Below are 13,208 nucleotides of genomic sequence, written 5' to 3' on the forward strand. Positions count from 1 at the left end.
ACGCTCTTCATCTCAAATTCAAAGTGCTTAAGGGACCTTAAAAGCAATTAAGCAGCCACAATCTTTCACTAGACTGTTATTCCTGTTCTCTTTTTACATAACAAGGAAATTAAAACAATGAAAGCTACCCCGTTGTAAATGGTTGCAGATTCTAGACATGCTGTTGTAAGCGGTTGCTAATTTGTAGTAGTTGCTGATTTGTAGTGCCACCGCTTCCAGTTCTTCACAGCATCTTCCCCCTTTGGGTGACTCAGTGAGTAAAACAGAGCATTTTAGCCTGGAACAGAGCTGAGGAATGCCCACACTACCCTTTTAAAAAATACTAACTAGCATAAGGAATGGTTAGCAAAGCAGTAACATTCAAAAAAAGTGAAAACACTCGCCTCTCCCTTCACCCTGTTAAGTAAACATATTCATCATCATCTCAGTGACAGACAGAACAACCTCCACTGTTCACACAGTGCAACATTTATCCAGTTAAGTCAAGTGCCAGTAAGATCACATTACCCTAAACAAGAATTCAGACATGGAACAGGGAAGCTTAAAATTTCTGTGTACATAGGGGAGGTCAGCATTTTTCTAAACAACAACCTTGTACTGTAAAAAACACAAACTGTCTAAACTTGGGGTTTGTGGGTTTTTAAAACAAGCTTGCAGTTGGCACATGACAAAAGAGGGACTACTGAGATGTATAAGGTGGAGGATGTATGTGAGAAAGACAAAAGGACAAGAAATGGAGAAAAATTCTAATTGCTGTACATATACACAACATATAGCAGAAGAACATGAGCAGAAGTGAGATCTCTGCTCACAAGCAGAGATCCTACCAAAATACAATATTAACTGAGAAGATACCCAGCAGTTTCTAAGACTAGTTTAATGATTCTCTCCTTACCTTGGATTCCCTTAACGGTTTATATTATTCCCTCTGTAACGATGTATTGCACCCTGTGGCTCTGCATAAAGTACTACATACAGTAAATAAGATAGAAGTATGTCATGAACGTGAAGTTTTTCTTTTCCACTGTCCAGTTTACACTACAGCAAATGATACTTCAACAAAAAATATACTGCTTAAAGATGCCCTAGAAAGGTATATGCAGTTCCTGTGAGTGAACTCAAAACATACAGCTCAGGAAAAGAAAACTGCTGAGGTCCCAAAACTCACAGAAAGAGCCCTCCGGCATGTGCTACTGTTCCCCAGTTCAGTGTTTGGTCAATAGGGCTGGCAAAGCACAGAAAAGTATATTCATTCCCACCACTAAAGACAATGGAGTTGACTGGCTAATGTGAGTAACTTCCTGCCTAGCTCTAGAGTGTGAATGGCTATTTCACTTATGCATGTGTTGACAACCTGATTAGTAAGTGTTTTCAGTTGAACTTTCCTCAATTAAGTCCTTTGTCAGAGTAAATCATAAACTAAATAGATGAGGCAGAGTTGCCAAATGCGACTTTTGATTGCTTAACTTCAGACAAAGAAGAACGTGGATCTGTCCCTTTGGTAATGACAACAGGAAAACTTAGCTTAATCCCCAAATCAGCTCCAATTCATTTAACAACTGCAGCCCTCCACTGGGCTGTTCACACAGTACCTATGCCAGAGACAAAATTTTGTCAACAGCGGTGACTACAATTCAACAAGCTGTAACTCAGGGCAACTGTAGAGGACATAGGGGTTGTCTCTGCAGACTTTGGATTGGAGACACCACTTAGCAACATATTACTGTCTCAAACATTTGTTTTCCCTTGGGATTAGCACCTGACTTGTTACATCAGTTGTGCATCTTTGTCTTGCAGTAGCCCAGTCACCTTTGGCTGGTTGAAAAAATGTGTGTGTGTGTGCACGCATGTACCTGCATGCACGTGTGTACACCTCGCACAGCAATGAATCGTGCATCTTCCATCCTTGAGCTAGCTAGCTGCCCCTCTACTCACTGGGGGGGTTTTGTACCCATTAACGCCCCACCGTCCATACAGGAAACAGCTCATGACTGTTAAGCATGAAGTAGCAAAACCAGACAAGGTACCTTTCACCACAACTTTTGTTCTGCTTTTAACTACAAGTTACTTCATTTCCGAAAGTATACTGTTTTGTTTGGGGGGCAGGGGGTAGGGAGAGGGGGAGGAAATGATAACTGACCAGTCTATTAGTTTATTAGTGTTTTTCCTACCTTGTTTCAATTAATTGAAACAATAATTTCATTTCAACAAAAATATGCTGTTTAAGGGGGTCTTAAAAAAAGGTATATGCAGTTTCTGGGAGTGATCTGAAAGATGGCTCAAGAACACAAGACTGCTAAGGTCCCAAAACTCACAGAAAGAGCTCTCCGGCATGTGCTGCTCTTGGCCAATTCAGTGTTCATTCAATGGGGCTGGCAAAGCACAGAAAAGTATATTCGTTCACACTACTCCAGACAATGACTTGACTGGCTAAGGTGAGCCATTTCCAATGCAAATAAGTCCAGTATGCACTGGTGTTTAGACTGCAATGAATGTACCCAAAGAAAGCAATAAGCAATCTTTACTTACATGAACTAACACCACACAAAAAAAAAAAAAAAAAAAAAAAATTACTTTGCAAGTGGACATCTCCTCTTAATATTCAGCCCTTCTGTACACTGTTGTTCTTTCTTCTTGGGTTTCAAAAGGCAGTACTACAAACTGCAATTCCTTGTTAAGTTTAGGATTCTTTCCTGGATAACTCCTCTCAGAAGTACAACTCATTTGCTATAGCACAACTATGCACCTGTACTGTATTAGAACTTTAATTGAGAACTTATTTCATACTAAGTGAAGTGATTTCATATGAAGTGAAGTGAGACTCTGCTACAGTCCATCAGAGAAGTATTTTATATCAAGATGGTGCCAGTATGCACCGCATGCCCTGGAATGTGGCATGAGGATGTATGTGAGAGTACTAAGGCTACAGGATAACACTGAACAACTGTGGGAGAGCAGAAGATCAAACCGTATGGTTGCATTGACACTACCTTCTGGGAGTGGCCTCTGGCATTAGCTAGCCCCAGAAGCCTGCCCAAGCTTTGCCATGGTTGGAATAGCCCCCAAAATCCAGGAAACAAGCCAAGAGCCCGCAGCAGCGCAGACAGCTGAGTCACTGCGCGTGCTCCCCAGTTCTTCTGCTTAGCACTGTAAAGTGTACAAAGAGCTACCTGGAACCAAGGCCCAACACTAGCTCTCACCCGCCCCCCTCTTCCTTCCCCCTTCTTCGCCGCAGGAAGGCCCCTAGGCCCATCTCCTTATCCCTACCTTGGCACAGCAGTATGAATACTGGAAAATATCCTCCGGTGGGAAAGTTTAAGCATTGTATTTAGCAGCACAGGGAAAAGCCGGATGATTCAAAACAGAACTATGCTGCCAGCAAACATAAGATCAACAACTGTACAAAATGCAGAAAAGAACCTGTTTAGAAATTCACATGAATGCTCAGCAATTGCTGACACTCATTTACTGCATGCAGGTTTTGTGAAACAGTGCCCTGTCTTGTCTCACCTCCCCCAACACAATCTATAACTAACCTCAAGTTCTGAAAAGCATTGAAAATTTGACTGAAGATAGCTTTCATTTATTTTCACTTCTCCATTAAACTGAATTCCCAAGCCCACAACAAGAATAGCTCACAAGAGTTCTGCTTTACTGAGGAAATTGGTGATTTTACCAACTAACTTCTCTTATGATGAGCACACTGTAAAATAGTGCACAGGTTCTTTTTGTCTTTCCCCTCCTCGTCTCTCCTACCCGGACATCTTAATTTTTACATCCCCTTTTCCTCCTCCAAACACTCGCTACTCTAGCACTTGCAAGGAAGAGAGCAGAATCTGCAACAAGTATTTTCAGTTGACAGTGCTAGATAATTTAAGTTCTAGATAATTTAGTATTTACAGATTTATAGGAACCTTACTCAACTATTGGCTAGAAGCATCTTTGCTTACTTATATCCTGGCAAAAAAATTGTACAACATAACACAGCTTTTCCACAACACTCCTAGAACATGTTAAAAGACAGGTAATTCAACTCTGGAAACCTCTCCTTTAGAAGAAATCGTCTAAGAGGGAATGATCACGAGATTACAAAGAAGAAAGTCAGTTTGTGACAATTCTCATTTCATGTCTCTTTCACACTTGAGGAAAGCAGGACACCAAAATAAACCCATGTAATTAACGTAACCCATTTCACATCAATGGCAGGACAATAACCATGGAAAGAGTTAATCTACCTGTCAGAGGGAGAGACAGCAGCAGCAATGAGAGACTGGCATTTCGAATGTGGTTTCTGCTTCAGTCTCTACTGGTAAGAGGTTAACACAGTGGTTAACTGGTTAGCTGTGATCAAGCGATTAAGAATCACACACAAAACAGCACAAAAGGGGTAAGAAGCCAATGAAAATAGGGAAAGGACAGGCCAGAATGGGAAATTAAGTCTGAAATTAGATCATCTTGGTCAAATAAATTTCACTGTCACATCTGGAAAGCACTCTGAAATACTCTAAAAGCTTCATGGAAAATGTGAAGACAGGACTGGACTCACACCAGCTTACTTGTGACCTAAGTCAAGCCCCAAATTTATCAAAGTAGTTGGTCTGTGCTATTTTTATATACAAAACATACAAATATATTCATGCATGTCTTTATATCTGTATGCACACAGATGCTAAGCACATATGGGGAGAGAGAAATTCCAGCAGGCAACGCACTCACCTAAGATTTGACTTGCCTTCTAGAGATTTCATCTCTTTTTCTCTCCCTCGCTCTCTCATTAACAGAGTCTACTTCGAAATTCCAATTCATGTTAAAATATTTATGTCAGGAATATGGTCAATTTTTATCCCCAATGAGCTCCTGCTTAACAGGACACCTACTTTAAAGAAGGAGAAAAAGCGCCATGGAATTAAAGCTCATTTAGTTTAACTCCCATCATAGAAAATACTGAAATAAGTAGACTCCAAAAATAACAGAAGCAGTGACTGTCACAATGGGTTTGTCAAGAATGGATACAAGTTGACTTGATCAGGGCTTCCAGCACTGTCTCATATAACATTTTCATGAGTAAGATGGAAATTTATTCCCTTAACAGTTGCATCTCATTCACACTGTTGGTTGCAAGCACTGTGCATAAGTGATCCTTTTTTTCTTTTTTTTTAATTCTTAGAAAGTGCCAAGTTTTAGACAGCCCCAGAAAATTCTTAAAAAAAAAAAAAAAGCCCTTAAATTTTCTAGAAATATTTTTAATGATTGTTGGAAAGTTCCAGAGTTTGGAAGGATCCAGAAAATTCTAGAAAAAAAATATAGAAGATTCCAGACCATTCCAGGATTTTTTTTTATTATTCTTGGAGAGTTCCAGGATTTGATCAGCTCCAGAAATTTATTAAAATTCTTAGAAAGAGCTAGACATTTGGAAAGTTCTAAAAATTTCTAAAGAATGCTAGGAAAGTTTCAGGATTTTTCTAGAAAGATTATTAGAAAGTTCCAATTTTTTAAATCCTTAGGAAATCATTAATGGGGGGGTCCAGAAATTCCTTTAAAAAACTTGGAAAGTACTAGGACTCAGAAAGTTCCAGAAATTTGGAAAGCACCAGGAATTTTTTTTTTTAATTGTGAGGTTTCTGAATTTTTTTAAATCTTGTGCATTCCAACATTTCCTAGAAACATTCTTAGCATGTTCCAGAAAATAAATTTAAAAGGAACTTGGAAAGTGCTAGAAAATTCTAAAAAAAAAAATCTTGGAAAGTTTTAAAAATGTCCGAAAAATCTTGGAAAGTTCTAGAAATTTGGAAAGGGCCAGAGATGTCCCCCCCGAAGTTTTCAACCGCTTTCCCAAAACCTTTCAAAATTTTTTCCAAATTCAAAAAAGTTTTAAAATTGTCTTATTAAAAATCTTTATTTTTTAAAAAATCATTGAATTGAAATTTTCATAATTTTTCAAAAGATTACATTTTAAATATTTTTCAAAAATGTTTTCAGGATTTTTTTCCAAAAAAGCATTTCAAAAACAGAACATTTTCTAAAAATTATTGTACTCTCCACTACTGGAAAAATAAGCATTTAGCATACTCTTACCTTCCAAAATCTGCTCTTCATTAATGTTTTATTAATCTGCATCTTTTAGGTTAAGGATGCAGTCCCATCTCAACGCAATTATACCCATAAAACTAACTGACGCAGCATCCTGTACAGTGTATTGGTCCCCTAGCTCTAAGTACTTAGTGCCTCAGCGTTCTTCATGAATTGTTCTCATAACAATACGTCCACTGCTGCTTAATAAACTCACTTAATTTTATTAAGGTTTCTTCATAACATTTGGTAGAGAGGATTCTCTACATTTTGCCAACCTTTATAGGACACCTTCCCAACTGGTCAACCCAGGACCTTTTCCCAATATTGGACTACTGTGCCTGTGTGCAGCAGTCTAGTATAAATACCAACACACTTGTATCAGCCATTGCTTTACAGACTGCAGTTTTGCTTTCCTAAAAGCATTCTAAATGCTATAATGATTTTGTGATATCTTATAAACCTCAATAAGTGCAAAATACCTCTGGTAAAAATCTGTCTCCTTTGACTAGTGATGTAATTACACCAGTACAAATCTGACACTCCACAACCAACTACTCTGCACACCCATCATCTACTCAAAYTGTGCTTATTTATTTTATGACTCAAGAGGAAAAAAAACAAGAGAGAAGACAATAGAATCACTAGAAATAAATGAAGTACTGTAAAATTAAGCTAGTTATTGTTAAATAGGCCAAAGTAGTATATAAAGTAACAAAACAAAGAACAGTAAAAGCAATTTAGGAAGATAAACTGGTAAGCAAAATGATGTGGAATTTATCCCAGTAGACTCTGACTACCTGACAGTATAACCGCTGACACCATAAGCAGTGCTGTGGGGGTGTGTTTTTTTAAGTTTTTTTAAAATACACTCCAAATTCACAAGCAGCTATAAAAATAAGTTATTGAAAGCACAAACAACAAAACATGGACAAAAATAACCATTTTCCATTTTCATCATTCCCATGCTAGGTTTAGACTGAACATACTTGGACATAACTAATTTTCAAAAAAAGTCACAATTCTAGGGCTAAACCAGAAGTAATACAAAGCAATGTTTCAAGGTCTGCAAGAAGTAACTCACACTCATTACTAAGTGTAACTCATTAATGTAAATCATTAGAAGGCTTTTATTCATCCCAGTCTGTTTGATGATTTCCAATTCTGCAAAGCCTCATTTTAAGGAATTTTAAATCTCATTTTAAAAGAATGTAGCCCTTTTAAGTACTATATCCTTCTGAAGTCATAATTACCTTATTGACTTAGCCGTTCTGTTTCTGGAAGGAGACTGCTCAAGACACCATACTTTGTTACAGTACAAATACTGCAGCTTTAGAATTGGTCAGTCTGGACTGTATCCAAACCACAAGTGCATGTAGAAAAGATCCTCATCAACAGCATTCTGCTGTGTTTCAGTGGCTTTATGCACAAGGCTGGCGAGAAGAGTTTTGCCCTGCCTGCATCCCCAAGAGAGGTCCAATGCAGAGAGAAGTATTTGTAAAGGAAGGACAGATAAGAAAGAATCGAAGGGGGGGGGGGAGGAAATCCACTTACCTGCCATTTTTTTTGATGTATGTTGCTAAATAACCATGGTCTTCCCAGTTATGAACTGTTTCTGTCATTCCCTGCTCCTGAAAAATGGGCTGTAGAGCTTTAAGAACGGCATTGCAATCAGCTGCAAGATTAAGAAAAAAAACAACACACATTATTAGTGAGGATTTCCCACTCAAATCATTCTTACATTCAACTAAAAAAAAAAAAAAGCACCATTCTTGCTAGCTGCCTGGAGTACTCCTTCCGTTCCATCTGAACAGTATCTTTTGAGCTTACAGCCTGGCCTCACACCAGAAGCAGAAGTAGCAAAATATTATTATGTACCTTCTTCACCCACAGACATTTTCCCAGGCCACAGAGGTTGCAACMTAGTTTTCTTTTAAATTATTGCTTTTCCCTGAGCAAAGCCTCTATCTGCAGTACAGGTACCAAGAGTATTTTTATTGGGGCTACCATTGCTCACCTATTGCACTATCTTCCAAGCAAGCACCTGTTCATGTATTTTTTTCAACCACTTACTAAAAATAAATAAATAAATWAAWAAAAACCCTTCCCCCCYAGATAAACTGCAGCACTGAATGCAATACCAGCAATTTAGCAGTTTCCCTAGCTTACAGCTTAATGTTTTTTTCCACAGGCACTGACCAACTAGACAAGACAAGCTGACTACCCACTCTGGATAGTGGTCATTCTTTCTCCTGTCCCCTTCCGGATCTAGGCAAAGAGGGAAGCCTCAAGCTTTCCAAACCCCATATAGCTTACTCTCTGTGCAAAGCAGTATAAGCAAATGCTAATGCACAGAAACATGAAGTACAGATGCTTTCACTTCCACCCTGACATCTGTCAAAACATACAATTTCTTTCCTCAACATTCAGACCCTTGAATGCATTTCAGTGCAGGAATAGGAGGACCAGGAAGATGTATGAAATTCCAGGATTTACTGGATCTTTGAGACCACTTCCTTAAATGTTTTTGAGACCACTTCCTTAAACGTAAGGTTTGCTTAAAACAGTGATTTAAGAAAGCTGAAGAATGAAAGAGCACAAATGCCATTCCACCATTTCAGCAGATGGCAGGGACTGGTTGTGTGAAGGGCGTCACCCCTCGAGCTATTCTCACCAAGAATGAGTCACGCCACTCTCTCATGAGTGCTTCTGCCACTCTCTCATGAGTGCTTCTCCGTATCACAAATGGATTGAGTACCCAGGGAGAAAAAAAGCATCCTTTTCCTAACATCCAGAACAAAGGAGGATCTCAACTGAAAATGCTGTGGAAAAGGCATCTCAAACACACACAAAAAAATTGGTTTGGGAATAACAAGAAAAGTTATAGTGATGGTAATTATGGACAAATCATCCTCCCATTTTTGAAGATAACTGTATTTCTTCAGTTAGAACAAACAGACTTCAAAAGCGTCAAAGTTGGGGTACACAAAATATATATTTTTTAAAAAAATAATCTTCATTATGACTATTTCAGACAATGCATTCAAGCAAGTTTCCCCAAAATAAATCATGAATTAATTCACTGTGCAAGTTAAAGGATTCTGGTAAAGCTATACAAGAATGAGAACAAAACTGGCAAGATTGCATCATAGCAGCTAGTGTGTGCCAATAACAAGACATACAATATTAACCCACRGACTGTCCCATTGGGACAGGTATCATCATTTTTGCTTTACACAAACCATACAAAAAGAGACACACACACCACCCTAAGCCCCTACAGTCATCCAATAGGGCAATAGCATAACCAGGATTTGGAGTTATTCCATGAGAGAAATCATCTGGAGGCATGGTTTATAACCAAATGCTTCCAGTACTGACACATTGTTTTTTTTCCCCTAAACTATTGTTTTGTTTTACTGCTCTCCCCACCACCATCCAAATGCATATACCTTAGAATCCAATCAGTGCAGCCTACAGGTCTTATCAACGATAGTTTCCAGAACTTTAATGGTTTCTGCAAGCTTTAAAGATGATTTAAAAAAAAAATTTTTTTTCATACCAAATAAATAATGTAATGTCCACCTCATCCAGCATATGCAGGGAACTCCACAATAGACCAAACTACCTATCTGATTACTTGAAACCTRCGTGTTTGCTCATCTGTAAAGCCTGGACTCAGTTATCCCTGTATGTTTTACCAGAAAGACTGAAATAACAAAAAAGTATTTCCCTTATTTTTCTCTACACAAAGTCAGTGACTTAATTCCTCAATCTCTTGCCAAGAAAATTTGTTGCAAGTGGAAAGGCACTGTTTCTTACTGCTGCTACTACCTGATCTTGAATTCATGTTCCAAGATAAGTATTTACTTTTCATCTTCTGACTCACTAACTCCCCATGTTACAGCTTATGGCTAATGAGAACTAACAAAAACCAAACAACAACAAAAAACCCACCCCCACACACCCCACAAACACACAAGTTCTGTTGGACAACAGTGAATAATTTAACTGCTGGCACAGTTATTACTCTCTGTCAGTATCGCTACCCATGATTTTTACCCTCACTGATGAAACGCCACCTATACACTCTCACACACTCCACTCTACCACAATGGCTCTTTTCTTCTTTCCTATCCTCCTGTCAAAATCCACATAATTTATGCCAGCTAAAATACAGTGAGAGCAATTTCAAGTTTTTATACTTGCTTTCCAGCATGAGTCAGGTACCATCATGTTGCAGGCAGTAATTAAGGCTCCAAATGCACAGGTTATTCACCCACCGACTGAGAGTTACAGTAGTGATAAGTGGGGCTCGCAATCAAGCCAACATATTTGGGGGATATTATGAGCACAAAGGAAACTGGATCATAACTACAGCTGCAGTTCTGAAACTGCTTCCAGTTCCTGCAGCTTTCCACCAGGAAGGGGAGAAGGGCTCCCCCCCCCCTTTTTTTCAAAATCAACTTTAAACATTCAGCTTCTGAAACACATCAGCTCTTTCATTTTGGGGCAGACAGAAGCAGCTATTCCAAAGCCAATACATTCACAGAGAATTTTTGGCACTTCAGACATCTGGTCCCCTCTTTTCACTTGCCATTTGCTTCCTTCCCCACTCCTTTATCTTCTGCTTCATCTTTCCTAACACCCACGCTCATTTCCTCATTTCAATTTATTTCTTATAGGATTACCGGAACAACGTTAGACAATAATTCATATTAACAATGCACACCGTCTTCTTCTAGCCAGCAAAACAGCATGAAGCCCAAACAAAACTAGTATGAATAACTCCCAGACCACTTGAGTTCTGCTGCCCCTGCAAAATGCTGAAGTAGTAAAGATGACACAGAATAGATTTTCTGGAAGAACTCATATGCTCATGCTATTTAGCCTGCTTCAACAGCTTCAAGGATGCCTGTTGGGTGCATCTTGGCAGAGACTGTAGGATAAGTTATTACAAATATTCTTCTGCTCCAAGAAGATACCAATCCCTCATCTTTCCACAACAGACTTTCTTGCTAAACAACCAAGCACAAACTCACCTTTGAGTTCTTCCTACTACATGATTAACTTCAGGAAAGTAAGATATCAGCATGCTCCCTTTCTTTAAGTTTCTTTTTTGGTTATACCACATAAGATTTGCCTTGAAGGGCTAATTAATTCCCCAAAGTTGGAAGACTCCTTTTGAAATTTTTTGACGCATCACTGAATTGCYCAAAGGCATCAGGAAATTTTAGGAATCTCAAGGTCTCTCACCTAAATCCACTTGCCACCACCCTCATTCCAAGTTCAGATATGCTATATCAAGTGTTGATACCTGAAAAGGACAATAGCAATTAAAGCAATAGAAACACCTCTAAATCTAGATCAAAATGTTAATGTGAATTAATAAGATTTCTTCCTATTCAGGAACAAGGGACTCAAACTCAGGTTACCAAGTGTGAAATATTGCTTTAAGCATTTGATAATTATTTGCAAAAAGGACTGAAAGGGCCCAGAATTTCAACTCCAGAGAGCAGAAACAAAAACATCACATGGAAGATCTGTGAAACTTATCTCGAAAGGTATAATGTCCAGTTGGTTTAAACCAGACAGTTTTTGAATCCCAATATATTTCTAGAAGAGACAATTTCAGTCACAGACATTCCTCTGAAGTTTTAGCAGCCAGGAAGCCATCAATTGACGGTGATCTGTGAACATGAGTATTGCTTAAAGGCCAAAGATACTTTAAGTGTCTATTCTGGCCTCATGCATAACACTGGCCAAAGTTTCATCCAGATACTCCAACACTGAGCTCAGTAATCTGTTATTGAACAAAACCATCTCTAAAAATAAAATATTGTTTTGATTTAAGGCCTCCTCATACCAGAGCATTTACAAAATCTTAGCAGACCATGGGAACAGATTAGCTCTCACTTGAAAATGTTCACTTCAAGTCTGACATTTTTTTTCTTACCCTGATTTGGAAATGGTTGGTTATGTTCTATTTTTGCTTGCTAGAGGGAAGAAAAGAAAGGCAAAAAACACCCCACACAACAGAACATATTAAAGCAATTCCACATGCCTTTACAGTTCTGATGCATTTTCCCTTTTAATAATAATAATGAGAAGTCAAATGAAYGGCTTCATTAAGAGATAGCGTTCGTTAGGAGCCAAAATGCAAAATATACTAATAGCAAAACAACAATCTGAACACTGACAGCTTGTTTCAGAACCACCTAAATTAATCATTCCATATATTACATCATTGTGTTGTACAAGTCTGAAATTCTCATACATGGGTGTTTTACCTATACCCTGGAATTCTACAAAAACCTCATGGAGAAAGCAAACAGAAACAAGAAAGACTATTTCAGGAATGAGCAATAAAGAGAACATGCCTGAGAAGTGATTCATTTTTAGCCAGGTCAGGTTCCAGGGCCAATTCAAGCGGGCAGCCGGGTACAGGGCAGAACTGCGTCACAGAGTGCCTTGAGCCTGCTGTGGCACCATACCCCAACTGCTCCAGCAGCCAGTATGCAGAAGGGAAGGGGGACCACTCACAGTGCCTCTTTCCACYCCCACTTATTTACAGAAATATAGGTTTCGGGAGGTCTCACATTCTAATGCTAATACTGCTCGAGGCATTGTTTTCAACATCAGTTTTATTTCTCAGCCTCATTCATATCTGTTCATCCAGGAAAACCTCCCAAATTAGGGGTATATTACAGAAATGCTCAGTGAGCAAAATGCTCATGATTTTTAAAATCCAGGACTAAGTAGAAACTTCAGGCTCAAGTGCCTCTATTTCAAGRATCCTAATATTCTTTTAGGCACTAAAAGAAATAGAGAAAAACACACAAAAGAAAAAAAAAAACAACACAGCCATACATACATACAGGATCAGTTTATGGAAAGCCAGCCACCTTGTCTTCCTACTAGGACTTCTCCTCTCCCCTCCCCCCAGTACATTATAATTTGCAGACAGCTAATTATCATTTAGTCACCAATCCTTACAGGACAATCTATTTTTTTTGAGGTTTTAAATTAAGTTGTGCTTTTTTTCCTTTTTAAAAGCATCCTACTGCATAGACGTGTGTGGAGCACTCTCATAGCTTAGAAACATATTGTCTAGAGAAGTTTCCACAGAAGTATCACAG

At 38.6% G+C, this 13,208-nt stretch overlaps 1 protein-coding gene across 1 annotated transcript in view; it reads right to left on the reverse strand.

Annotated features, from left to right (window-relative positions):
* Window positions 1-13,208, reverse strand: part of SMS (spermine synthase) — a gene marked incomplete at its 5' end in the record, with an annotated part of 67,152 nt that overhangs the window by 31,966 nt on the left and 21,978 nt on the right. The window contains one exon of the mRNA XM_026062835.1: window positions 7,624-7,744. Coding sequence (XP_025918620.1) covers window positions 7,624-7,744 — 121 coding nt within the window. The remainder of the gene's footprint in view (window positions 1-7,623; window positions 7,745-13,208) is intronic.

The sequence above is a fragment of the Apteryx rowi genome, unplaced genomic scaffold (assembly GCF_003343035.1).
Source record: "Apteryx rowi isolate R43461 unplaced genomic scaffold, aptRow1 scaffold_194, whole genome shotgun sequence".
Taxonomy (NCBI): domain Eukaryota; kingdom Metazoa; phylum Chordata; class Aves; order Apterygiformes; family Apterygidae; genus Apteryx; species Apteryx rowi.